Source organism: Phyllobates terribilis, unplaced genomic scaffold, assembly GCF_046119375.1.
Source record: "Phyllobates terribilis strain yellow unplaced genomic scaffold, ASM4611937v1 Scaffold_4__5_contigs__length_816908805, whole genome shotgun sequence".
NCBI lineage: Eukaryota > Metazoa > Chordata > Amphibia > Anura > Dendrobatidae > Phyllobates > Phyllobates terribilis.
The window spans coordinates 686,118,064-686,143,103 of NW_027362764.1; the positions used below are offsets into that span (position 1 = coordinate 686,118,064).

General features: G+C 42.8%; 1 protein-coding gene across 1 annotated transcript in view; it reads right to left on the reverse strand.

Moving 5' to 3' along the window:
• The window catches only part of LOC141265875 (E3 ubiquitin-protein ligase RNF31-like), a 91,530-nt gene that overhangs the window by 47,731 nt on the left and 18,759 nt on the right, over positions 1-25,040 (reverse strand). The window contains exons 2-9 of the mRNA XM_073679533.1: positions 24,371-24,411; positions 23,535-23,580; positions 19,898-19,968; positions 17,147-17,317; positions 11,583-11,765; positions 11,253-11,351; positions 6,772-6,861; positions 2,159-2,261 (exon numbers count right to left, since the gene is read on the reverse strand). Of these exons, the coding sequence (XP_073535634.1) occupies positions 2,159-2,261; positions 6,772-6,861; positions 11,253-11,351; positions 11,583-11,765; positions 17,147-17,317; positions 19,898-19,968; positions 23,535-23,580; positions 24,371-24,406 (799 nt within the window). The 5' untranslated portion in view covers positions 24,407-24,411. The remainder of the gene's footprint in view (positions 1-2,158; positions 2,262-6,771; positions 6,862-11,252; positions 11,352-11,582; positions 11,766-17,146; positions 17,318-19,897; positions 19,969-23,534; positions 23,581-24,370; positions 24,412-25,040) is intronic.

Below are 25,040 nucleotides of genomic sequence, written 5' to 3' on the forward strand. Positions count from 1 at the left end.
GATTGGTGGAATAAGACTGTCTTTTCATTGGCTGGATCTCAAGTCCCATATAACCATTTTTGGTCGTACTGCAGTCCAGGCAAGGGAGAGCCACATACTGATTGATATAGTCCTACAATGGAATGCTAGTAGGAGACATTCGGTTTGCAAGTTATGACATTAGAACAATGGTAGCTGAGGCAATTTACATAGAGTCAACAATCCACATGGTAATACAATGGCATTCTAACAGGATTAAATTCCTCTGACCTTACAGAAGAGAAATAATTGCATTACCTAGGTTAACATCACCAACATCAACAAGACTCTAGAAACAATGGGTATACAAAATAGTGTCCAGCTAGATTGTAAGAACTTAACCCATGAGTGGCATATTACGAGTTCGCCACAAAATACCAAATTGTCCGGATAAATAAGAAATCATCCTATGTTGTATATAAAAGGGGTCCATTTCGTCACAGTGATGGGTAATATGAGGGTATAGTGTGGAGAGGGTATGGAGAGGAGACAGCGGGAAATGGAGGAACAATATGGAGAGGGGTTAGCATGGGGGGACAGTGTGGAGATATAGAAAGTGTAATGGGAAAATTAGAGAGGGAGCAGCTGTGGTATAGGCCGTGGTTCATAAGAGCAGGTGGTTATAGCTGATAATGGTGGACAGTGTGGAGGTCATATACATAGAAGGCTCTTTTTTTGGTCATAATATGAACAGATATTATTATGCAGAGGGCATTTTAATAACACTCCTATTTTTAAGGGTACCATATAGTGATGTGCTGCAAAAGACCTGAGAAGAGGGAGGTCTGCAGAGACATAATACAGGCTGTAGGGAGCTGTGGGAGCCACCATACTATATATAAGGGGCTGTTGGGGCCATATTACAGGCTATAGAGAGCTATGGGGGCCATAATAAAGTATATAAGGGGCTGTGGGGCCATAATACAGGCTATAGGGAGCTATGGGGGCCATAATACAGCATATAGGGAGCTATGGGGGCCATAATACAGCATATAGGGAGCTGTGGGGCCATCATACTATATGTAAGGAGCTGTGGGGCCATCATACAGCATAGAAGGAGTTGTGGGGGTCATTATACATATTTGGAGCTGTGGAGACCATCATACTATATATAAGGAACTGTTGGTGTATAATTCAGTGTATAAGGAGCTCTCGTGGCCATAATATAGTATATATATGGCTGTGGAGGCTATAATACTATACTACTTTCTATGAGACACTATTATTTTTAGAGGCACTCTGTCTTTGTAGCATTAATTGATGGATGGGTAATCATAGTAATGACATAATTTTTGAAGTATTGGGGTCACTGTTCCAGGCTTGAAGAGCAGGCAGGATGAGGCAGTTGTGCAGGTTGGGAATAGATGGAGACAGTGCCTCAAATATGAGAAGTTAAATGTGTCTTTGTTGTGATCTCTGCAGATGAGTCCTGGCTGGAGAAGTCGTTATAACGGTCAGGGCCAGATGAAAAAGACAAGAAAAGTAAATGACTCCATCAGAAAGAACGTCATCTGTAAGTTCCTATACTGCATATATCTGTACTGTAATCTCTAATATGGTTGGCAGGACTGCTATATACCACTATGTTGTCAATGTATGGTGGTAATATCAGTCTCTTTAAGCATTTTTTTTATTTAGTAACAGTTTAATGCATTTTAGTCATCATGTAGTGGAGTGGTAGGTGTATGGTGGTATTATTGGTGTTTGTATAGTGTGTTTTGTTATGCAGAGGTAATGGTCATATTATAATACTATGTAGTCACTGTGTAGTGGTAATTGTAAAGGACGTTGTGTAGCAGTATTATTTTGGCCTTGTATAGTAGTAATTTTGATAATATTGGTCTTTGTATAGTGTGTTTTAGGGTTAGCAACAGTGGTATACTGTACTCGTAGATGCTCTTTTAAGTGGCGGGGAGGTTGTATGGGGATACATGTACTTTGGGGCTTGGGCCCTGGATCTTTTAGGACCCTAGCAACGCCCCTGATGTACGGTATATACTGTATATTTATGACATTCTCAGACCATTTCTAACACACCTAAGCAACAGTTATACATGAAAACTTCTATTTAACCTTTTTTTTTGGGCTTTCCTAGTAAAGCATGGAGTAACACCAGAATACTATTATCTACTACTACTACCAATTCCATTCTTGGCAAGATATACATCGAGCTTCTTATCTTGATATTGCATCTTCCACATTCTAAACTCCTCACAACTCAATACTTCGTGTACGTCTTCCCACTGTAGAACAGAAAATAAAATATTCCAGAATCAAATTATGCCCAGTAAAATATGTCCTACAGTACGTGACTGATTGATATATTTTGTTGTTAAGTGGCAGCAATAAGACCGGAACATGTAACATAAATCATTTTTAATAGTGTTACAGTTTTGCTATACTAGTGACATTACAAAAATGTCACATAATTGCCACGATATAATTGAATAATCTAACAAGATACAAAGATTTTAGCAATTTAAATAACAAACCACATTAAGACTATGTTCCCACGTAGCAGATTTGATGCAGAGCGTTTTTTGCCTCTCTCTGGCAGAAAAAAACACATGCAGATTTACATGCGTTTTTTCTGCCAGAGAGAAGCGTTTTTTCAGCTTTTTTACATGCGTTTTCGCATGCGTTTTTTCAAGCACTTTTCCAAGCGATTTTGAGCATCACTTGTAAAAGTGCTTGACAAGTTGGTCACACAATATAAATCCATGCAACCGGGAGTGGGCATGCAGCCTTACTCTTTTGAGCAGTGTGTGTGTATATATGTATATATATATGTATGTATATGTATATGTATATATATATATATATATATATATGTATTTGCTTATGTGACCATTTTCTGAGATTTGTAATATTTCCGGTTTTTGGTTGATGGAGCTGGGTGAGGGCTTGTTTTTTGCACCCTGAGCTGAAGTTTTTACTGATACCATTTTAGGGTAGAGAAGATGTTTTTATTTGATTTTTTTTGGTCTTGCAGCAACCGAAAAAACCCAATTCCATTTTTAGATTTTCTCTCTTTATGAAGTCAACAGATTTGCTCAATTATTTTTTATATCACATGTTTGTTTATTTATTTTTTATTATTTTATATTTTTAATAGGGGGAATAAAGAGTGATTGGAATTATTTAAAAAAAATTTTTTACTGCCTTAGGGGATTTTAAACTGCACTCATCCAATCGCTTATACTACATATTTCCCATGAACACCAGCCACAGGCTGGTTTTCAGTGGTGTACAATAATTTCATACACAGGGTCTTCAGCAGGCCCTTGGCTGCCATTGCAACCCATTTGTACCCCAAAACTGCATCACAAGATGGCCGATGGGAGGGTGGAATGGAGCGCCCCGCAGTTCACTTAACTAAATACCACTGTCAGGAATTGACAGTGGCATTTAAGGGATTAACAGATCTACTCGCTGCTGTTAATGGCAGATAATGGCTGCGTGACACAGCCATAATCTGGTGGAAATGATGCAGGCTCAGCCCTTGAGCCTGTTTTAAAGATGGGGACCTGACATTGGACATACCAACATGTCTAATGTCGGGAAGGGGCTAAAGGGGTATATTTATCTTAAATATGTATGGAATTTCCACTTATTCAAGAGTTATCAAGTATTTATGACATTCAGAAGGGATACTCCTTTAATTTATCCTAAGACTACCACTACAATTTGAGATCATATCTCTATGGAAATCTATTAGCACCAAAATAGTCTATAAAAATTTAGAAATAATACTGATTAAAGCAAAATAAGTAGCCCCAATACAGAGTAGTGCCGTGTATGTAGCCCCAAAACAGAGCAGTGCCGTGTATGTAGCCCCGATACAGAGCAGTGCCATGTATGTAGCCCCGATACAGAGCAGTGCCATTTATGTACCCCGATACAGAGCAGTGCCATGTATGTAGCCCCGATACAGAGCAGTGCCGTGTATGTAGCCCCAAAACAGAGCAGTGCCGTGTATGTAGCCCCGATACAGAGCAGTGCCGTGTATGTAGCCCCGATACAGAGCAGTGCCGTGTATGTAGCCCCGATATAGAGCAGTGCCGTGTATGTAGCCCCGATACAGAGCAGTGCCATGTATGTAGCCCCGATATAGAGCAGTGCCGTGTATGTAGCCCCGATACAGAGCAGTGCCGTGTATGTAGCCCCAAAACAGAGCAGTGCTGTGTATGTAGCCCTGATACAGAGGAGTGCCGTGTATGTACTCCCGTTACAGAGCAGTGCCATGTATGTAGCCCGATATAGAGCAGTGCCGTGTATGTAGCCCCGATACAGAGCAGTGCCATGTATGTAGCCCCGATATAGAGCAGTGCCGTGTATGTAGCCCCGATACAGAGCAGTGCCGTGTATGTAGCCCTGAAAAAGAGCAGTGCCGTGTATGTAGCCCCGATACAGAGCAGTGCCGTGTATGTAGCCCCGATATAGAGCAGTGCCGTGTATGTAGCCCCGATACAGAGCAGTGCCATGTATGTATCCCCAAAACAGAGCAGTGCCGTGTATGTAGCCCTGATACAGAGCAGTGCTGATAGAGAACAGTGCCGTGTATGTAGCCCAGATACAAAGCAGTGGTGTGTATGTAGCCCCGATAGAGAACAGTGCCGTGTATGTAGCCCGGATAGAGAGCAGTGCCATGTATGTAGCCCTGACAGAGAACAGTGGCACGTATGTAGCCCCGATACAGAGCAGTGCCGTGTATGTAGCCCTGATACAGAGCAGTGCCGTGTATGTAGCCCCGATATAGAGCAGTGCCGTGTATGTAGCCCCGATACAGAGCAGTGCCATGTATGTAGCCCCGATATAGAGCAGTGCCGTGTATGTAGCCCCGATACAGAGCAGTGCCATGTATGTAGCCCCGATATAGAGCAGTGCCGTGTATGTAGCCCTGATACAGAGCAGTGCCGTGTATGTAGCCCTGAAACAGAGCAGTGCCGTGTATGTAGCCCTGATACAGAGCAGTGCCGTGTATGTAGCCCCCGATATAGAGCAGTGCCGTGTATGTAGCCCCGATTTAGAGCATTGCCATGTATGTATCCCCAAAACAGAGCAGTGCCGTGTATGTAGCCCTGATACAGAGCAGTGCCGATAGAGAACAGTGCCTTGTATGTAGCCCAGATACAAAGCAGTGCTGTGTATGTAGCCCCGATAGAGAACAGTGCCGTGTATGTAGCCCGGATAGAGAGCAGTGCCATGTATGTAGCCCTGACAGAGAACAGTGGCACGTATGTAGCCCCGATACAGATCAGTGGCGTGTATGTAGCCCCGATACAGAGCAGTGCCGTGTATGTAGCCCCGATATAGAGCAGTGCCGTGTATGTAGCCCCGATATAGAGCAATGCCGTGTATGTAGCACTGATAGAGAGCAGTGCAGTGTATGTAGCCCCAATACAGAGAAGTGACGTGTATGTAGCCCAGTTACAGAACAGTGCTATGTATGTAGCCGAGTTACAGAACAGTGCCGTGTATGTAGCCCTGATACAGAGCAGTGCCGTGTATGTAGCCCTGAAACAGAGCAGTGCCGTGTATGTAGACCCGATACAGAGCAGTGCCGTGTATGTAGCCCCGATATAGAGCAGTGCCGTGTATGTAGCCCCGATACAGAGCAGTGCCATGTATGTAGACCCTATATAGAGCAGTGCCGTGTATGTAGCCCCGATACAGAGCAGTGCCGTGTATGTATACCCAAAACAGAGCAGTGCCGTGAATGTAGCCCTGATACAGAGCAGTGCCATGTATGTACTCCCGATACAGAGCAGTGCCGTGTATGAAGCCCTGATACAGAGCTGTGCCGATAGAGAACAGTGCCGTGTATGTAGCCCAGATACAAAGCAGTGCTGTGTATGTAGCCCCGATAGAGAACAGTGTCGTGTATGTAGCCCGGATAGGGAGCAGTGCCATGTATGTAGCCCTGGCAGAGAACAGTGGCACGTATGTAGCCCCGATACAGATCAGTGGCATGTATGTAGCCCCGATACAGAGCAGTGCCGTGTATGTAGCCCTGATACAGAGCAGTGCCGTGTATGTAGCCCCGATACAGAGCAGTGCCGTGTATGTAGCCCTGATACAGAGCAGTGCCGTGTATGTAGCCCCGATATAGAGCAGTGCCGTGTATGTAGCACTGATAGAGAGCAGTGCAGTGTATGTAGCCCCAATACAGAGAAGTGCCGTGTATGTAGCCCAGTTACAGAACAGTGCTATGTATGTAGCCGAGTTACAGAACAGTTCCCTGTATGTAGCCCAGATACAGAACAGTGACATGTATGTAGGCCCGAGCATTGACATGTATGTAGCCCTGATAGAGAGCAGTGCAGTGTATGTATCCCCAATACAGAGAAGTGCCGTGTATGTAGCCCAGTTGCAGAACAGTGCTATGTATGTAGCCCAGTTACAGGACAGTGCCGTGTATGTAACCCTGCACTATATAAAAGTACTATTACACAGCCAATCACTGTATTGAATTGAGTAATATAACACCCACTGTCCTTACTTTCCCCCGATGTGATGCACTGTTTTGCGCATTATGATCACATGTGTCACAAACCAGCATTGTCTGTGGTGAGGCAAGTGCAAAAGTAATTTCATGCTATGATTTCTCAGGAAAGCAATTGTAAACTTAAAAAATATTGTAACCTAGGTTCATTGTAAGTTTAGGAACCGCTGGATTTATTTTTGGACTGCCATGGGTCCATTTTTAAAATATTTATTAACAATGGACAAACCTTTAAATTATGCACTTACTTGCTCCTTGCAGTTGAAACACGTGCTCTTGTTACATGTCGGACATTCCATTTGTAACGTGTCTCTTTCATGTAAAATGCCAAATGGACACTGAATGAAAAACAGATAAAAATGAGTTAATAATTGTATAAAATGAAAAGCATTAGCTATAAACATGGAATGTTTAATGTGGCTCTGTCGGTAGTGGCCTGGCGGCTCTAAAATGGCTACCACGGACAGGCTTAGCAAAAGCCACTCCGCTTACCACATCCCAGGGGTTGCCCTGGCCTTCATCTTTTAACCCCTGTAGAGGAATCTGGACTTAAACTAAGGCCCCTGGGCTGGGGACACGGAATAAGCTGCTGAACGGTGGTGCAGGCTGGCAGAAAGGGTCAGGTAGCTGAGTCAAAACCAAGATGGCAGCAGAGGTACAAAATCATCCAGCGGGAGAAATGTAAAAAAAAAAAAAAAACAAGGCGAGGTCAAAACAGGAAAAGACAAATATTATGCAGGAGCGGAACCACAACCCTTAAGCAAAAGAGCAGAAAGCTATATCTGGCAGCTCCAGCAATAGCTGTAAGCTTTTGTAAGGGGGTGACCGGAACGGTCATGCGCCTCTTTGTGACATACAAAGAAGTAGTGCTGTTGCTTCAAAAGCATCCAGAAACTATTAAAAGTAACACAAGCACAGGAGACAGGAAGTGTTGTGCTTCAGAAGCATCCAGCAACTAGAGGGGTTAACACAGTCACAGGAGACAGGGAGTGTTTAGCAGAGCCCCAGGGGGATTGTGGGGAAGTTGTTTATTGTCTGGCTGGAGCCGAAGAGAAAGGTGGTGTGTGATCTGTATCTCACAGAAAGCAAGGGAACAGAATTCAGGTCAGGAGGGAAGTTAAACACAGGTCAGATAGACTCCCTGAGCTAACAGTGCAGAGTAGGGCAGAAACATAAGGACTGGAAGGAATCTGTCATAGGGATCATCTCCCTCATCAAACCCTCCCCTCTTCCATCTCCATGCAGGATAAAGAATGCTGAGTCCTTGTGAAGGAAAAGCCTGTGGTTGTGTATGCATAGAAGTGTGCTGATAAGAGATCTAATCTGTGCTGAATTATGCTACTGGAGAGACTGACATTACTGTGCCTGCCTTAATAGACTATACTGTAATGAAGATTGTTCCTGTAATATCCCTGAATTGCACTGGCCGTGCTTCAGATTAAATTCCACTGTTAAACTGTTGAAAAAGACTCTGTCAGATGTGTCTGGTCAACAATTGAATCTATCGTGTGCCTGAGAGAAGATGCCGCCTATGGTCTATGGTCGCACTGAGTAACGGTTCCCCCAGGATTCCAACGAATTCATGAAACCCGCTTCGCCCTATCTAAACCTAGCGGCATGTGTGTAACATCTTCCCTCTGTGTGCACATGTTAAGGTATTTTGTGTTTATCTGGTAAACATATACATGACCTACTGACGGACATGTTAGTTTCAGGGACAGGGTAGTTATAAGTATAGATAGGATTTGGGCAGTACAGAAACAGGCGCTTTAAGAAACGAGAGAGTTAAGGTAGGAAATAGTTAAAGAATTAGAAGTTGCTTAGTGTGGGAGGAGCAGGACAGTGTGGACTGGGGGAAGTTCCTGTTTGAGAGTAGTAGTTGGAGGTCCAGTAAAAGAGCAGGAGCATGTTGGGTCCAGCAGCAGAGAATCGTCAGCTTGTAAATCGGACAAAGGCTTTCCCATCACGTTCGGGACCCACAGTCTAGAAGAGGTGGCAGTGTGGCTTCCTCCAAGACCTCTAAGAAGCGGAGGACTAGACGGACGGAGATTAGTCCCGAGCAGGGGTGGATTAAGAGTAGCCAGGGCCCTGGGCAGTTTAGAAGGCATGGGCCCCGGTACCTGATGTATCACGTGACATATCACATGATCCCCCTTTGATAAATCATGTTATAGTTCATGTGAGTGACGTACAGGTGCTCTGGTGCAGATCTGTAGACGGAAAAATAGATTGCTGCGAGCTATGCGAGCCACGCAAATTTTTCCCTTGTGTACAGCGCTATACATAACATAGCGCTATACAAAATAGAGCAGGGGTGGGAGATTAATTTTCCCAAGGGGCCACATGAGAGACCATGACTGTTGTGGAGGCCGAATCAATAGGCTGAAATTAATTCTGCTCAATATTAATATATTAATTATAATTATTTTTTTACATTAATTGTATGACTTAATATTGAGCACACTTAAAGGGAACCTGTCATGCCACTTTTATAACTTACACTGTCCCCAAGTCCATGTTATTGAAGCAATGTGCATCACTAAGTTATGCTCTCACTGTGCAGTGAAGCTGTGTTGAGCACAGCTTCACTGACTGAGAGCATGCGCAGGAGACGCAATTCACGGCGCACGCGCGGGGACCCCATTCACAATGTGCCAGCACATTACCAGCGCTTGCTCTTTGGGGGAAAAAGAATGCTGGTAAACACATTGAAACTGGAATAAACATTCAAATTCAATGGGCAGCGACCAGGCTGACTGAATACAGAAAGGAACACCCATATGACTGAATGAGCAAGTAAGATTATAAGTATATAGAGTGATTTCAGTAAGTCACTATTGCAGTGATTTGCATGGGAAAAGCATGTTAGTGATGCACATTGCATCACTAACATGAACCCGGGAACAGTGTAAGTTATAGAAGTGACATGACTGGTTCCCTTTAAGTATGCTGACATCCCCCTATATACAGTATGAGCCCCCACATACAGCATAAGCCCCCACATACAGCATAAGCCCCCAGATAGCCCTCTACAAATAGTATGAGCTTCCACATAATCCCCCTTTATACAGTATCAGCCCCCGCATAGCCTCCTAGATACAGCATGAGGCGGCGTGTAGCCTCCTAGATACAGCATGAGGCGGCGCGTAGCCATCTATATACAGCAAGAGGCCGTGCGTAGCCATCTATATACAGCAAGAGGCCGCACGTAGCCATCTATATACAGCAAGAGGCCGCGCGCAGCCATCTATATACAGCAAGAGGCCGCGCGCAGCCATCTATATACAGCAAGAGGCCGCGCGTAGCCATCTATATACAGCAAAAGGCCGCGCGTAGCCATCTATATACAGCAAGAGGCCGCGCGTAGCCATCTATATACAGCAAGAGGCCGCGCGTAGCCATCTATATACAGCAAGAGACCGCGCGTAGCCATCTATATACAGCAAGAGGCCGCGCGTAGCCATCTATATACAGCAAGAGGCCGCGCGTAGCCATCTATATACAGCAAGAGGCCGCGCGTAGCCATCTATATACAGCAAGAGGCCGCGCGTAGCCATCTATATACAGCAAGAGGCCGCGCGTGGCCATCTATATACAGCAAGAGGCCGCACGTAGCATTCTATATACAGCAAGAGGCCGCACGTAGCCATCTATATACAGCAAGAGGCCGCGCGTAGCCATCTATATACAGCAAGAGGCCGCGCTTAGCCATCTATATACAGCAAGAGGCCGCGCTTAGCCATCTATATACAGCAAGAGGCTGCGCTTAGCCATCTATATACAGCAAGAGGCCGAGCTTAGCCATCTATATACAGCAAGAGGCCGCGCGTAGCCATCTATATACAGCAAGAGGCCGCACGTAGCCATGTATATACAGAAAGAGGCCGCACGTAGCCATCTATATACAGCAAGAGGCCGCATGGCGCTCCAGTGGGAGGCCGCACGGCGCCCCCCAGATACAGCGGGTGGCCGCACGGCGCCCCCCATACACAGCGGGAGGTTGCATGAGCAGCTTTTGGCAGAGATGTGACAGGATAACAATAAACTAACCGAGAAAAGTACAAATTAAAGTGAACATTGCGAATGTCACTGAGTTAGTTCAGAATTTAAGGGCACATCTGAATATAGCTGCCACATAGACTTTGTGCTGTACAGCAGCATACAGAGAACCTGTGGGTTTGTCTTATGGACACATATGCTGTGTGTCTTTGTTTGGTGTTCAGGAAGCAATAACTATAATTAAAGATTAAAGGTTGTTAAAGGAAATCTGTCACCAGGTTTTTGCCACCTCATCTGAGGGCAGCTTGATGTAGAGACCCTGATTCCAGTAATGTATCGCTTGCTTCACTTTTAATTAAAAACTGTTTTCTCTGCTGCAAATCTTACAGTTCTCTGAATGCTGAAATCTGTATAACCCCACCCACAACACTGATTGGCAGCTTTCTGTGTACACTGTGCATAGGCAGAAAACTACCATTCAGAGGTGGAGGGATGATTGGACTACGTGGCAGCAGGTTTGTAAGTCCTCTAGTGATAATCTCCTGCTGATAAAACAGTGAATTTATAAAAACTACAGCAAATAGCTCAGTAAGTGATACATCATTGGAATTAAGATCTCTGCCCCTACATCCTGCTGCTCTCAGATTAGGTAGCAAAAACCTGGTGACAGATTCCCTTTAAAAAATAAAAAATGGACATATCTGATAAATGTAATTAGTTTGTCACTTACATGACTGCACCAGCCGAAATTGGGCATCTCCAGTAGGGCTCTGTCTCTGAGCTTACGCTGAAACAACTCATGTGTTTCTGAATCAAGATAGTGATGAATCTAAAAGAACAGAACAAATGGAGAGATAATGTGTACATTAGTTTTACAATTATGTGTGCAAATTAAATTGGGAATTAATAATTTCCATAAATATGTCTAGATGTTCAACTAAACATTTTTATGAATACATAAAATAAAATGTCCAAAACCTACTTGGCTAACACATTTATATGGTCACTGGTGAGACTGGTACATTTGTCCCCCACTTTTATATCCATTTTTATATGATACCTGTGTGTCCAGTAAATTAAAAAACTCCATGGATTCCTCTGAGTTGCCTTCATTCTCCAGATCAGGCATTCTGCAGATAGGACACACCACATGGATAATACTTTTCTCTTTGATTATAGAGGAGAAATGATGAATGAAACACATTTCACAGAAGGCACAATTGCAGTGTGTCATCTTCACAAACTGAAAGATAAAATAATGATCTCTAAGAAATATGCACCATAATATATATATACCGTATATATATTTACTGCATACATCCGTCTCTCCCAAAACTACTCCTTTCCTTTTCTTTTTTTCTATGCTGTGACTGAGTGGTTTGCTCTTATATAGTATTTAATTGTTTCTATAGTTATATGCTATCATTAAAACTAAGTTTTTCCCTTTAATTGTGTTGCCAATAGTTATTGAGCAGTAGTAATACAACAACAATCCTCCAAACTAATGCATCTTTATTCCATCACTAAAAAGAGCATATACAAGAAATGGGCTAAACACTTGAATAACGAGCTTGATCTAAAGACGAAGTACGGATGGAGTTAATCCTACATAGCAATAGATATTAAAGGGCATCTGTCAGTAGGATCAACCCTCCTAAGCCATCTATATGGGCATGTAGGTCATAGGAAGCTGAATACAATTATACCTTGATATCTGCAATCTGATGTCTTTGAAACAGATTTTTCTACATATGAAGAAGGAAAAAAAATCCTATGTCTTCTTTACAATATTCTTATGGATATATGCCAACTCTGAGAGTTGGAAATTGTGAAATCTAATTATGGCTTCACTCACAAGTCACAAAGTGCTACCATGCAAGGCTCTCAAGCATTACTGCTAAGGAAAATACCTCTGTAACACAGGTACTTTAGATGCAGTGACAAAGAAGCACAGAACAGCCAATACAGGGTTAATAAACAGGGAAAGTTTATGATAACAAGGTGAATCTCCACGTAGGGAGTAACGGGAAAATATGGGGAAACAGCAGGTATTAGTCTGTAACTGACAGTTTTCAGTTTAACTAGATGTAGCAGAGTCAAACCGGTAACAAACGACAGTTTTTTCACTTAGCTGACTTGTGTGCTCTACAAGGCAGTTGCCAGCTGGTGCTGTTGACGCTGTCTTCAGGCTTCCCCGCCCACACAATGCTCCGTCTTCTGGCGGCAGCGGGCGGTCTCCGGTTTTACCCGCTCAGCCCCTAGTCCATAACAGTGCACCTCACGTGCTCAGCTCCACGGACCCTGCGTCTCTTCTCCCTACAGTCAGCTTGACTCCTCCGGTCCACTGCACTCGGATCCCTTGCTCCAAGTCCTATAGCCAGGAGCCTGGACCCTCTCACACTGCTCTGCTCCGCAGGACCCAGCCTCGCTTTCCCACGCAAATGTCCTCTTCTCTCCCTCTCTCTCGTCACACCAGGAGTCCCTCTGTCACCTGACCTCCCAGCTCTCTCTCTCGACACACCCCCTGCTTCCCTGTCACATGACTCCTCTGCTTGCAGTCTGTCTCCCCCCCTGCAACAAGAGGTACGGCCCCGGCAGTTCCGGATCCCTTGCTCTGAAAGCACTCACACCCCGGTGTTCCCCCTTACACCTCCATAATACATTATTCAATGAAGCATACCACAATTATATATAAAATCACTGTGTAAAATCTGAGGCACACAGATGTACTGTATGGGTCCCATGGACTTGCATGACTCTGTGCATGAACATGAAGCCTATGTCAGAGGTTAATCTAGGTTTTCCAGCACCTGAGGCAAACATTCAGCTTGGTGCCCCTCCTATACACAGCTTAAGCCGTTTGAGTAGTCATCATATGACCGGTGATATGCGATTTACATACTTACAATCACGTGCTGACTTTCTGATGTTCCTAATTCTCTCGATGTTCAGTGAAAAATCACAGCCCCTCCTTCATTGAGAGAAGCAGAAAGAGAAGCCATTTGTCACATGGTAGTAAGTATGAAAATCGCATGTAAGCGGTTTTTGATGACCGCTGGAACTGGCAAGCTGAGCTGAATCCTGACAGTGAGCATATTTCATTGCTGTTAGGATTGGGCATGCTACAGGTTTGTGATAAAAGTCTGCCGTTACGCTATGTCACTGCAGACTTCAGAATCTTCACAGCACACACTGTACATTGTTAGGATTCTCCAGTGCTGGCGGCAATAGCAGGCATTCATGTAACAACAAGTATGCGGTACAACCGGCCACATTTTAACTAGATGAGCACAGCCTCACTCAATACAAGTGAATTGAGAGAGAACCACCATCAGTACAAGACTGCATTACTAGAACCACCATCAATACATCACCAGAACAATCATCAGTACATGAATACCTCACCAGAACCACCATCCATCAGTGCAGGAATACATCACAAAAGCCATCATCAGTGCATGAATATATCACCAAACTCGGTACAGCGGTCAATTGTAATGTCAAGTCATCCCCATATACAATTGTATTGCATGAACCTACAATTCCCAGTATTTCCTTACTAAAAAGCTGAAGACGAAACGGCGTCGTCGGGGTTTACAGCGGCACATCCCCCCAGGCTATTTCTTTCTTTTGCAAACATTATGTAAGTAACTCTTGAAAAAAAGTCTCTACTCTAATGCATCCACCTTACAGGTTTAACTTCACTACTTGAGTGAATAGGCTGCATAGAGCATACATATTATTGTATTTGTCTGCACTGCCTTGAATTTTACTTATATGTACACTTTTTTTCTGCTTACTAAACGTGTATATGTGCACATTGGCACTTTAATTATTGAAGACTTCCTTAAATGTGTATACACACTTTGTTCAGCAACTATAGCACTTTACTAAAGGCATGTGCAATATTAGTTACAGATGTAATATACTATTATTTAAAAAAAAAATTTTGGAATAGCCAAGAGGGATGTATGTTTGTTGTGGGCTGTTTAGAAGGCACCTGTTTTTTAACTTCTACTAGTATTTTTAAAAATATTGAAATAAATTAATTATTTTACGAGTCTTTTCTCTTTTTGCTTCCTTATAACCGTGGGTTTATAGCCTGAGGTTTTTTGTGTTGATGAATTTTGATTGGAAGTAATAACCTCTTTGACCTTTTTGGGAAAACCCTCCCCATACTGTCTCCTAAAACATTCACCCCACCCCTGACGTCACAAAAATATCTCATCACACATTTCACCACTCCTCTCCCACTCCCTATACTGTTTCCTCACACATTCCACTAACCCCCACTCTCTCCTCACACATTTCTTCCCCCATAAATTTCTTACCCCTACTGTCCCCTCACACATGCCCCCAACCTTCCCATACTGTCTCCTCACACATTTCACCCTCCCTCCTGATACTGTCTCCTCACACATTTCCCCTTCCCTCCCTATACTGTCTTCTCATGCATTTCTACCCTCCCCATACTGTTGCCTCACACATTTCCCCCCTTTCTTCCCATACTGTCTCCTCAAACATTCACACACCCCTGTTCTCCCCATAATTTCATCATACATTTCATCCCTCCTATTACACTCCCCATACTGTCTCTTCACACATTTCTACCTCCCTCCCACATTGTCTCCTCACACATCTTCTCCTGCTCCCCATACTGTCTCCTCACACATTTCTTCCCTCATGCATTTCTCCTATCTACTGTCCTGTCACACATTTCCCCCACCCTCCACATACTGTTGCTTCACACATTTCCCCTTTCACTCCATACTCTCTTCACACATTCTCCCCTTGCTTTCCATACTGTCTCTTCAAACATTCCCCGCACCCCAGTTTTCCCCATAATATCTCATCACACATTCCCCCTCCCTTCCCACACTGTCTCTTCACCTCCCTGCTCCCCATAAAGTCATCTCACACATTCCTCTAACCTCTACTCTCCCCATACTGTCTCCTCACACATTTCTTCCCCCATACATTTCTCCCCCATACTGAACCCTCACACATTCCTCCCACCTTCCCCATACTGTCTCCCCACACATTTACCCCTCCCTCCTCATACTGTCTCTGTTAGAATTTATGTTGTTTTACTATTGGCCATCTCGTTGTGGTTTGCTGGCTTCTAGTCTTTTCCTCTGGTGCTGGGTGTCTTGGTCAAGTGATCTCTTCACTCTATTACTCAGCACCTGTCTCCCATTCCCCGCTGGACATCAGTGTTTTTACGCTTGTGCTCTGGCTAAGTAGCCTTGTTAAGTTCTTTGTGCTTTGGACTATTGATATCCTGGGACTTCTTGTTCCACCAGTTTTGTTCCTTTTAATCTTTGTTTCTACGACTAACTTTTCTGTTAGGAGGTCTCCTGTTTTTGCTCCCAGCCCTTAGATCTTTTAGGGACCCCATTCTTTTTCCTTCAGGTCTTCGTTTGAGTTCAGTGCAGGAGTTTCGGTGGGGCTATTCACAAGGAATAGGGCACCCACCCCAGCGTAGGGCTAAGCTGAGTCTCAGTGCAGGGACAGCTTTTCCCTCCTATTCCTTAGTTCTAAGTTGCAGAACACATTTCCTCCCTCCTTCCCCATGCTGTCTCCTCACACATTTCTCCCCTCCCTGTACAGTCTCGCTTTTCAGATTGTCTCCTCAAACATTACCTCCACTTCTGTTCTCCCCAAAATATCTGTTCACACATTTCACCCCTCCTCCCCCACTCTCTATACTGTCTCCTCACAAATTTCATCCTCCCTTTCCACACAGTCTCCACACACATTACTCTGACCCTCACTCCTCTCATACTGTCTCCTCACATTTTCCACCTGCCTCCCCATACTGTCTTCTCACATATTTACCCCCACCCTCCCCATACTGTCGGCTCACACATTTTCACCCTTTCTCCCCATACTGTCTCCTCACACATTCCCCCACAGATTTCCAAACTGTCTCCTCAACCATTACCTCCACCTCGGTTCTCCACGTAAAAATCTCATCACACATTTTACTCCTCATCACCTACTCTTCATATTGTCTCCTCACACATTTCACACATCCCCACCCCATACTGTCTCCTCAAACTCCTCCTGCTCCCACTATACCTTCCCCTTGCAAGATTCCCCAATAAAATTTAGGCTCTATGGACCACTTAACCTAGTGACTTTCACCGCCTATGCAGTGCAGGTAAGTTATGTCAGCAGCATGATCAGATTACATGATCATGCTGCTGATGTCAACCTGACCCGGAAGTGCCGTAAGTCAGGGTTTCAACTATACTCGCGTCTTAAAGACGCAAATTAAATTGAATTAAGTGAGCTGGCATGTTACACCTTTTCTGAGCCGGCTGTCAGCTTGAAAAGAGCCTTATCCCACACCGCAGGGAGCAGCAAAATGCAACCGCCTTGGAGACACCTCTGGCCTGATGGCTGCTCCCAGGGCAAATGCTCCACCTGCCCCCCTCCAGCCTAGATACACCCTTGCCAATGTCTAGATTTTGTCCTGTGCTACATTATTCTTGTAAATTCTACATTTTGCTATGGTACCGTGGGCTTCATAATTTTACGTGACACTCCACCTGATGCAATATTTTTTTGTTTTGTTCCATTTGCTTTATATTATTGCAATTAGTAATAGAAAAAAGTAACCTTTGAATATGGGTATTGCTCACAGCATATCTGACACTCGTGTGACAGGTACTGGAGAGCAGAGTTGTAATCTGGGCAGGAAGAAACTGCTTCTTGTATATCCTCTGTTCTCCATGAGCCATTGTTGATCTTACATAAATCTTCATAGATTCTTTGTTTCCATTCTAATACCTGGGTTAGAAAATGACAATAGAGTATATTTTCAGTTCTATTTATATTCGGAATATGTTAATAATGAAAAAATATATAATAGTGATAATCATGTAAGAATTAGAAACTGCAAGCAAAAAATGTACTGAAAATTGGCAGAAGACCGTTTTAGAACTGAAATGGCAAACAAATACTGTCAATTGGTTATAAATTGATAAAAAAAAATAGTTTTTGACGGATAGTGCACATTCATGTGATGTGGGCATTACATGTCCGTGATATTTTTCAGACTGGGCGATCCATGGAAAATCGCAGAGGCATCAGGTTTTCAATCCGAGGGTTGGATCACAATAAGCAATGCAAGTCAATGGGTTCATGATAAAATCGTGTCATCCAAGTGCAGTCTGATTTTCACAGACTGTCAGAATGGAGAAGGTGGAGAAACTTTTTTTAAAACATTTTTCCACTTACGAGAAAGAAGATGACACTCAGACCAAACTCTGGTCAAAGTCTGATTAGAGTTATCGATCTGTTTTTCTCATGTGTTGAGAAATCAGAGGTTTGAATGAGCCCAAAGGCTATGTTCACCAGCAAAGTACCAGCAAAAGCTATCAGATCTCAGAAATCTCATGCACACACATTGTTTATTTTTCCTGCCTGATTTTGAAAACTGCTGTGTTTTTGCAAACTGAAGCATGTCACTACTTTAAGCAGTTTTGCACTGTATCCCGCTGCTAGTAAAGCTGGAATTGAGCCTTTCTTTTCCTAACTCAAGACTTTTCTTTTCAACTCTTTTGGCATGATTAAAATTTATTTTTTTTCATTGAAATTACTTTTGGGCTATTCCTAGCAGTTGTTTTGCCATCCATCTTGTCCTATTGTAAGAGGATTGTGACGACCACAGCAGTGTTTTTTATACTTTCCCTCGTTACATAAGATTTGGTTCAGGTGATCACCTAATCATTAAGTAGAATGAGGTGGACTGTGGTTGGAATTCAACTGACACTGGAATGGAATGGCTGTCAGATATGTAGAGAAAACTGTGCAGTGGTCTCTTCATTTTTGCCAGTGCTGTATATATGTCTGTATATTGGCCACAGCGTCTGCACATTAATATAATGCTAAACGTAAAATGGACTTGTCTGTATATTTTTTATTTGTGCATTGGGGTCCGTCCACTCTTTATCCACCCATCCTCCCAGTTTTTCATTAGAGCTAAGCCAAAATACTGACGATAGAAAAAATACAAGCCAATAAAAATAACAATAACACCCAAATGCTATTAAATATATAAAAAATCGAAACCACAAATACAATGCAAAGACAAATAGAAGAAGAATAAAGACATCACAGGCAATTTCAAAAAGGAAAAGCTGGGGGAAATCTAGTGACTAATAAATAAAACCGAAGTGGAAGCCTTGCTAAGTAGGTAATATGTGACAAGCATAGAGATGTATAATATAAACATTAGTAACAATTGTATAGGGGGATCAAACTAGGAAGTAAGGCAGATTGTCAGAGTAAGCCACCTAGAGGGACACCTATACATCTATATGTAACAAAACCATATGGCAATGGACTCAATAAATCCCCACAGAACTCCGAAAGGTAGAAGCAAGGAGGTACCTAGTTCCTAAAGCACCCTCGTTTGATCCCCCTAGAATTTGTGGTTTCTATTTTTTATATATTTTTAAAAAATTGGTTGTTGTTTTAATGCATATAAGCTTTACAACACGGATTGTGAGTATAGGAGTTTTGAGCAAAGCCAAGCAAGATGCTATCTCTTCCCCACTTAATTTTAGGACCGGCATGGCACATAGAGAGGTGAGTCAGTAGTTAGGGTCCATCCAATGAGGTCACCTTTTCGCTGGCGAATGATTTATATATACTTTTTTGCTTAAAATAAGTCCATTAAATTTTTTATGTTAATTGTATAGCCATAGTGGAATTCTGTGTTCAATAGTTGCATAGTGTTTATATTAGTGTGCATATTGTACACTGTTAGACTAAGGTCACTCAACTGTTTTCTCCACATTTGAGAAAATCGGTCGTTTTATAATAATCACACTCTGATCAGAGTTTGATCAGCGTGCGATCCGATTTTCTTGGAGGTGGAGAAAAAATTGTTTTTTCCATGTCTTCTATAATGTCAGCCTGTGAATATCTATGGGTCAATGTTTTCCACATGAGTGGGCGAGTACCATCAGATTGTTGGAGGCAAACCGTATATGCTGTATTCCTCTACTCCTGTGTTTGATCCGACACAGGCTGTTTTAGTGATGTGATGGAAGGTATTGCTTCTTGGCTCAGTACAACAGCTAAGACTGACCCCTTTCTTTGTACTAAGTCATAAATATCATGATCTGAGCCGATTTGATAAATACAGTATGTTCAATTCTTTATGATTTCTAAGCAATTACCATGATTTATTTTTGTCCCCAACGTACTCTATAAAACTAGTGGTGAATTGATGTTAAATAAAGAAGACATTATACACAAACAGCACTATAATCTATAACATGATGAATTAATTTTACATATGATTAAGGTGAATCCAGAGTATAACAAGGTCAGCATATAAAAAGTCCATACCATACATACATGTAAGCTATCTGTTGCATCTTCTGTCTTTTTCTGGGGAACGACACTGCTTGGAATGTTACTGCCATTATCTGTTGGATAAAAATAAGTGATATTTTATACAAATACAACTGAAAACTGTCTGACCTTTCTACATTAGTTTTATCCTGAATCATTTAATGCCTGTAACATGATCCATCATTTTGTTTTCTTGAATATTATTAATTGAAGGAAGTTCTCCAGACTTGGGATGAAAGTCTGCAGTCACTCTAGCTGACTGTAGACTTCTCAATACTTACAGCGTGTGATGCGCTTGCTGCCAGGATTCTCTAGTATTGCCCTTATCGCAATTATGTGATTTGCATAATTGTGGTCACATGCCGACTAGATGTGCTCTCCCTCGCTCAACAGAAGTGCACAGGGAGAGAACAAGTACGTTTAGTCGGAATACGGCTGGAAGTATGAAAATTGCATATTTGTGCTCACATGATTGCCCGCTCTCATCTGTAATACCGGAGAATCCTGAGAGCGAGCACACCGCACACTTTCAGGATTCAGAAGTCTGCAGTCACTCTCACTTTCATCCCAAGCCTGGACAACCCCTTTTAAACAGTGCTACACTCTGCACTTTCTGTTCCTTAAAAAAAAATAGACACAGCAAAACAAAAGGGGTACCTGAAACCTGAGCAGGATAGTTAGTTATAGCAATGTTTTCACTTTTGCAATTGTGTTATTTTACTTAGCGTGCATGTTTCGCTCATGTTTTCTTAGTCAGGTGATTCAGTCTTCATTTGCTAATGTACTTTTGATATAACTTATGTTATTACTGTAAATTTGCATCTGTTTGATAAAAATATGGGAATTGGAAAAAATACTGATACAAAATGTAACCAACCAAACTAACCAAAGAGTGCAGCATCACACTGTATGCGCTAAGATGTATGTAAACATTGAATATGTGACATGTAAACTGCATTACTGCCATACAGAATATACTTATAAAATGAATTACTTAGAGCACAAATTGGCCAATTTAAGGCTTGTGAACTCCAACACAAATTGTCCAATTTTTGTGTTTTAAACCACCATTTTTGAGTCTGTAAACCCCTTATGTGCACACTGAATTTTTGAGGTATCTTTGTTTAGTGAGATCTGCTTCAAAAAAATGCCTGAAAAATTGCTCAAAAATGTTTTAAAGGCTCTTCCTATTTATTTCTATTGTAAAATGTCTTGGTGTTCGTACAAATGCTCAGGCTGCTTCTTCAGAACATATTTTTTGCTGCTTTAGGTTTTGTTGTGAGAAAAAGAAAGTTTATGTTACGTCTTTGAAGTGTTGCCTGATGGAAAACGCTCTAAACTAGACACTGTCTAAACAAAAGCCTGCAAAAATTACAAAAAATGCTTGAAAAACTTCAAAATTGCTTCAGCAAACAGAAAACTCCTAAAACTTCTTTCCTAGGGTATGTGCATATGGTATCTTTAAGACACCGGGCCACCACCCGAGGTTTTCCTGAAGCAGCTTCCCTGGTAGTTTTGCCGTAATTTTCGGGGTTGTTCACTGCTGGAGTATTTTTTTCTATAATTTAAAGTATAACTAGAAGGAAGAATGAACTTGCTGCTTCTTTTACTGCTTCACAGTTTCCAAACCCTAATGAAGTTAAAAGAATTAATGTGCACAACACACTATTGACGCCTTAAAAAAGCTCCTCTGTGTGCACTTGCCCTCAGGAGTGTTTTACACAAGTCATTATTAGGAAAAACACTGGGGCATATTTATCAAAACTACTCTTTGTTTGCCCTAATTTTCAGACTGTGTAGCCCACGTTTACACCACCTATTAGTTAGAATCATAGAATGTTAAAGTTGGAGGGGACCTCCGGGGTCATCATGTCCAAACCCCTGCTCCATGCAGGATTCACTAAACCATCTCAGACAGATGTCTGTCCAGCCTCTGTTTGAAGACTTCCATTGAAGGAGAACTCACCACCTCTCGTGGCAGACTGTTCCACTCATTCATCACCCTCACTGTCAAAAAGTTTTTTCTAATATCTAATGTTGGCTTCCTTTGTGCCAGAAATGTGTGCCACAATTCATGACTGATTGTTTTGCATGTTAACTTGTGGCGCCCCTGCTGCACATGAGTGCCACAGATCCTAGAGGGGTGCATGAATGGATTCCTCCACAAGAGGCCCCCACAGCATACACACACCTCCACCTTCCACCTCAGACCACCAGAGGGAGCCCGTTAGGGATATAAGTAGGGAAGGTGGAGCTAGGCAGTTCAGTTCACCTCAGGAAGTGAGTGGAGACAGAGAACAGAGTTCCTGCTGACAGGCAGAGAAGAACAAAGTCTGCTTAGGGAACAGAGTCAGTTCCAGCAGCAAGCTCAGGTTAGTGAGCTAGGAGCGTGCCGACGCTCAGAGAGTGGCAGAAGAAGCAGCCAGCTAGCTGCCAGTGTGTATTGCCTAGTGAGGGCCCTGAGTAGGCCGAAGGCTAGAGGAGTGAGTAACATCGGGGGCAGAGGAGCTGTACAAGCTCACCCCAGAAAACATATACCGGACACCGGGTCCGCGTCTACAGGGCCGTATACCGCCTGTAGAGACAACCGGAGACCCCTGGAAGACTTCAGGTTCCAGAATCACCCAAGAGCTGATACGTACCAGAGCCAGGAGTCACGGAGGCCCCGCAAGCTGGGAGCACGTACTCCAAGAGAAGGCCCTACCACAAAGTCAGCCGGTGCAGGACAGAGACAAAGTTAGGCCTAGCTCCAGGCAGGTCAGAAACTTACTACACAAAGGCAAGAAACAGGAGGCCCTATACCCGCTCACTGGGGAGGATCCTGATATGCACCCTTCACCCTACAGTGCTCCGGATTGTGCCTTGAATAACATCAGTAAAAGGTACTGAAGTGACTATCATGTCTGTCCCTGTTCTTGCTCTGACCCGGCTGGGTCCCATCTGTCCTGCATCCTTTCTTCCCCGCTGCCCTGAGGCCTAGCTCCACCTGTGGGGAACTATACCACGCAAGCTGCTTCAACACCGGCCTCAGTGGGCTGCTGCAGCGCTGGTGATTCTCACCAGACACGACAGGTGGCGTCACGAACTTATAACCATAATTATCCACCCCTTCCTTTTAAAAGAGAGGCCCACGGTATGGGCCAAGGCGCCGACTACCACGACATCCCCCAAAATCAGGCAACAAGGCCCGGGCGCCGAGTCATCCCCATCCCCTGGGCGCGACAAACTCATGAACCTTTTCAACAAGGTCCTCTAGTTGGATAAGTCATAAAAAGTGTCAAAAACATATTCTAAATATAAGTCATGAAAAATATTTTTTGCTGTAATATTTGCCAGAAAACTGGCGCACTTATCTTGTTTTCTGTAAATGCTCTACAGTATCTGTAACCTTTCCTGCATTTTCCCTTATCCCTCCCAAAAAAGGACATCAGAAAAAACTGGCAAAAATGCTTTTCACCCAAATAACGCATGTAAATAAACAAATGAAAATCATAGCGTTGTTTATATGCCCAAAACAGCCACAAATAATATGTGTATAAAATAGTTAAGGTGATTTTTTAATTCTTTTGGAAATTGTACACTTTAAATATTAAACTATTATTAAAATACCAAGTTACATTACCCATTGATTGACTTTTACCTTTCTTTTTACAGCCAAACCACAGCAAACAGCGCTGAATAAAAATCTGAAACAATATGAAAGTAATAATGTCACTGTGCATGCTCATCAGATCATTTGCCTTAATTAGAAAATATTAATATTTAACATTAAAGGTCAATAAGTCTTTTAAAATTGATGGCTTTTCCCTAGTATAGGGGTGGATCAGAGGAGGTGCCGATAGTCGCCCCCCAGCAAACTAATATTAATTGTTTATTCTAAGGATAAGCGTTCCATTTTAAAATGCTGGATAGCCCCTTTTAAAATGCGTTTATTTGATACATGTTTATAATACGTAACAGAATTATCAATAACGCTTTTGCACATTAAAAGGAAATCTGTCAGCAGGTTTTTGCTGTGTAATCTGAAACCATCTTGATGTAGGGGCAGAAACCCTGATAACTGCGATGGGTCACTTACTAGTCTCTGTTTTACTGTTTCAATGAAATTTCAATGAAATCAGTGTTTTATGAGCAGAAGATTATCAAAGAAAGTAGAAATTCAATATCAAAATAAGTTACAATGCACGGCAAAATGCAACAGAATTCTTACATAAAAGACCCCCCGGTTATGATGTGTTTAGACACTTTTTGTGCCTCAAGTAGACATTTTTGAAAAATATGAAATGTTGGGAGATGGTTTACAATGGGCCACAGCTGCGCCAATAATTTGGTGGTAAATATTGTTCAAAAGTAAATCAAGCAAGAAAAACAAAAGGGTCTAATATTTCTGTAATTTTAAGGCAATAGCTAATAATCTGCTTGTAATTACTGTCTAATGAGAGAATTCCGAGACTGGTATAAAAAAATACAACTGACCTGGAAGCAGCTATGTCCTTGTGTATTTATTTTCATAGTATCTGTGGAACAGAAGAAAATGTCACAATACAAAGGCTTATAGTATTATCTATCTTGCTATCTACATACCAAAGAATGCAGCTGTGTACTGTGTGCTTCAAGATAATATATATACACACACCAAATATATCCAATCTTTAAGGGGTTGTCAGGTCCAAATCGATAAGTCTGCAGTCACTCTGCTTCACTGCAGTCTTATGATTCCATCCAGCTCACGCACTGTGCGCTGCGGGGATTCCCCGGTTTCTGACCCCGGGCCGGAGGGTATGTATGGGTTATACAACTCCCTGCCAGGAACTGTCTTGTTGGCATGGCCTCGCTCCATACACTTGTATGGAGCGACGCCATGCCCTGTCTAGTGACATGGTCGGCCAGTGGGCGTGGCCTCGTTCCATACAAGTGACTAGCCCAGGGGATGGGGATAACTCGGTACCCGGGCCTTTGCCTGGCCTTGGGGATGTCGCGGTGGTCGGCTCCCGGGCCCGTACCCTGGGGTTACTCTTTAAAAGCGTGGATATTATACTGGGATAATAGGTTTGTTTGTTAAGATTATGAAAGTTCGTGACGCCACCTGTGGCTTCTGGTGAGAATCACCAGCGTTGCGCAGTCCACTGAGGCCGGTGATAAGGCA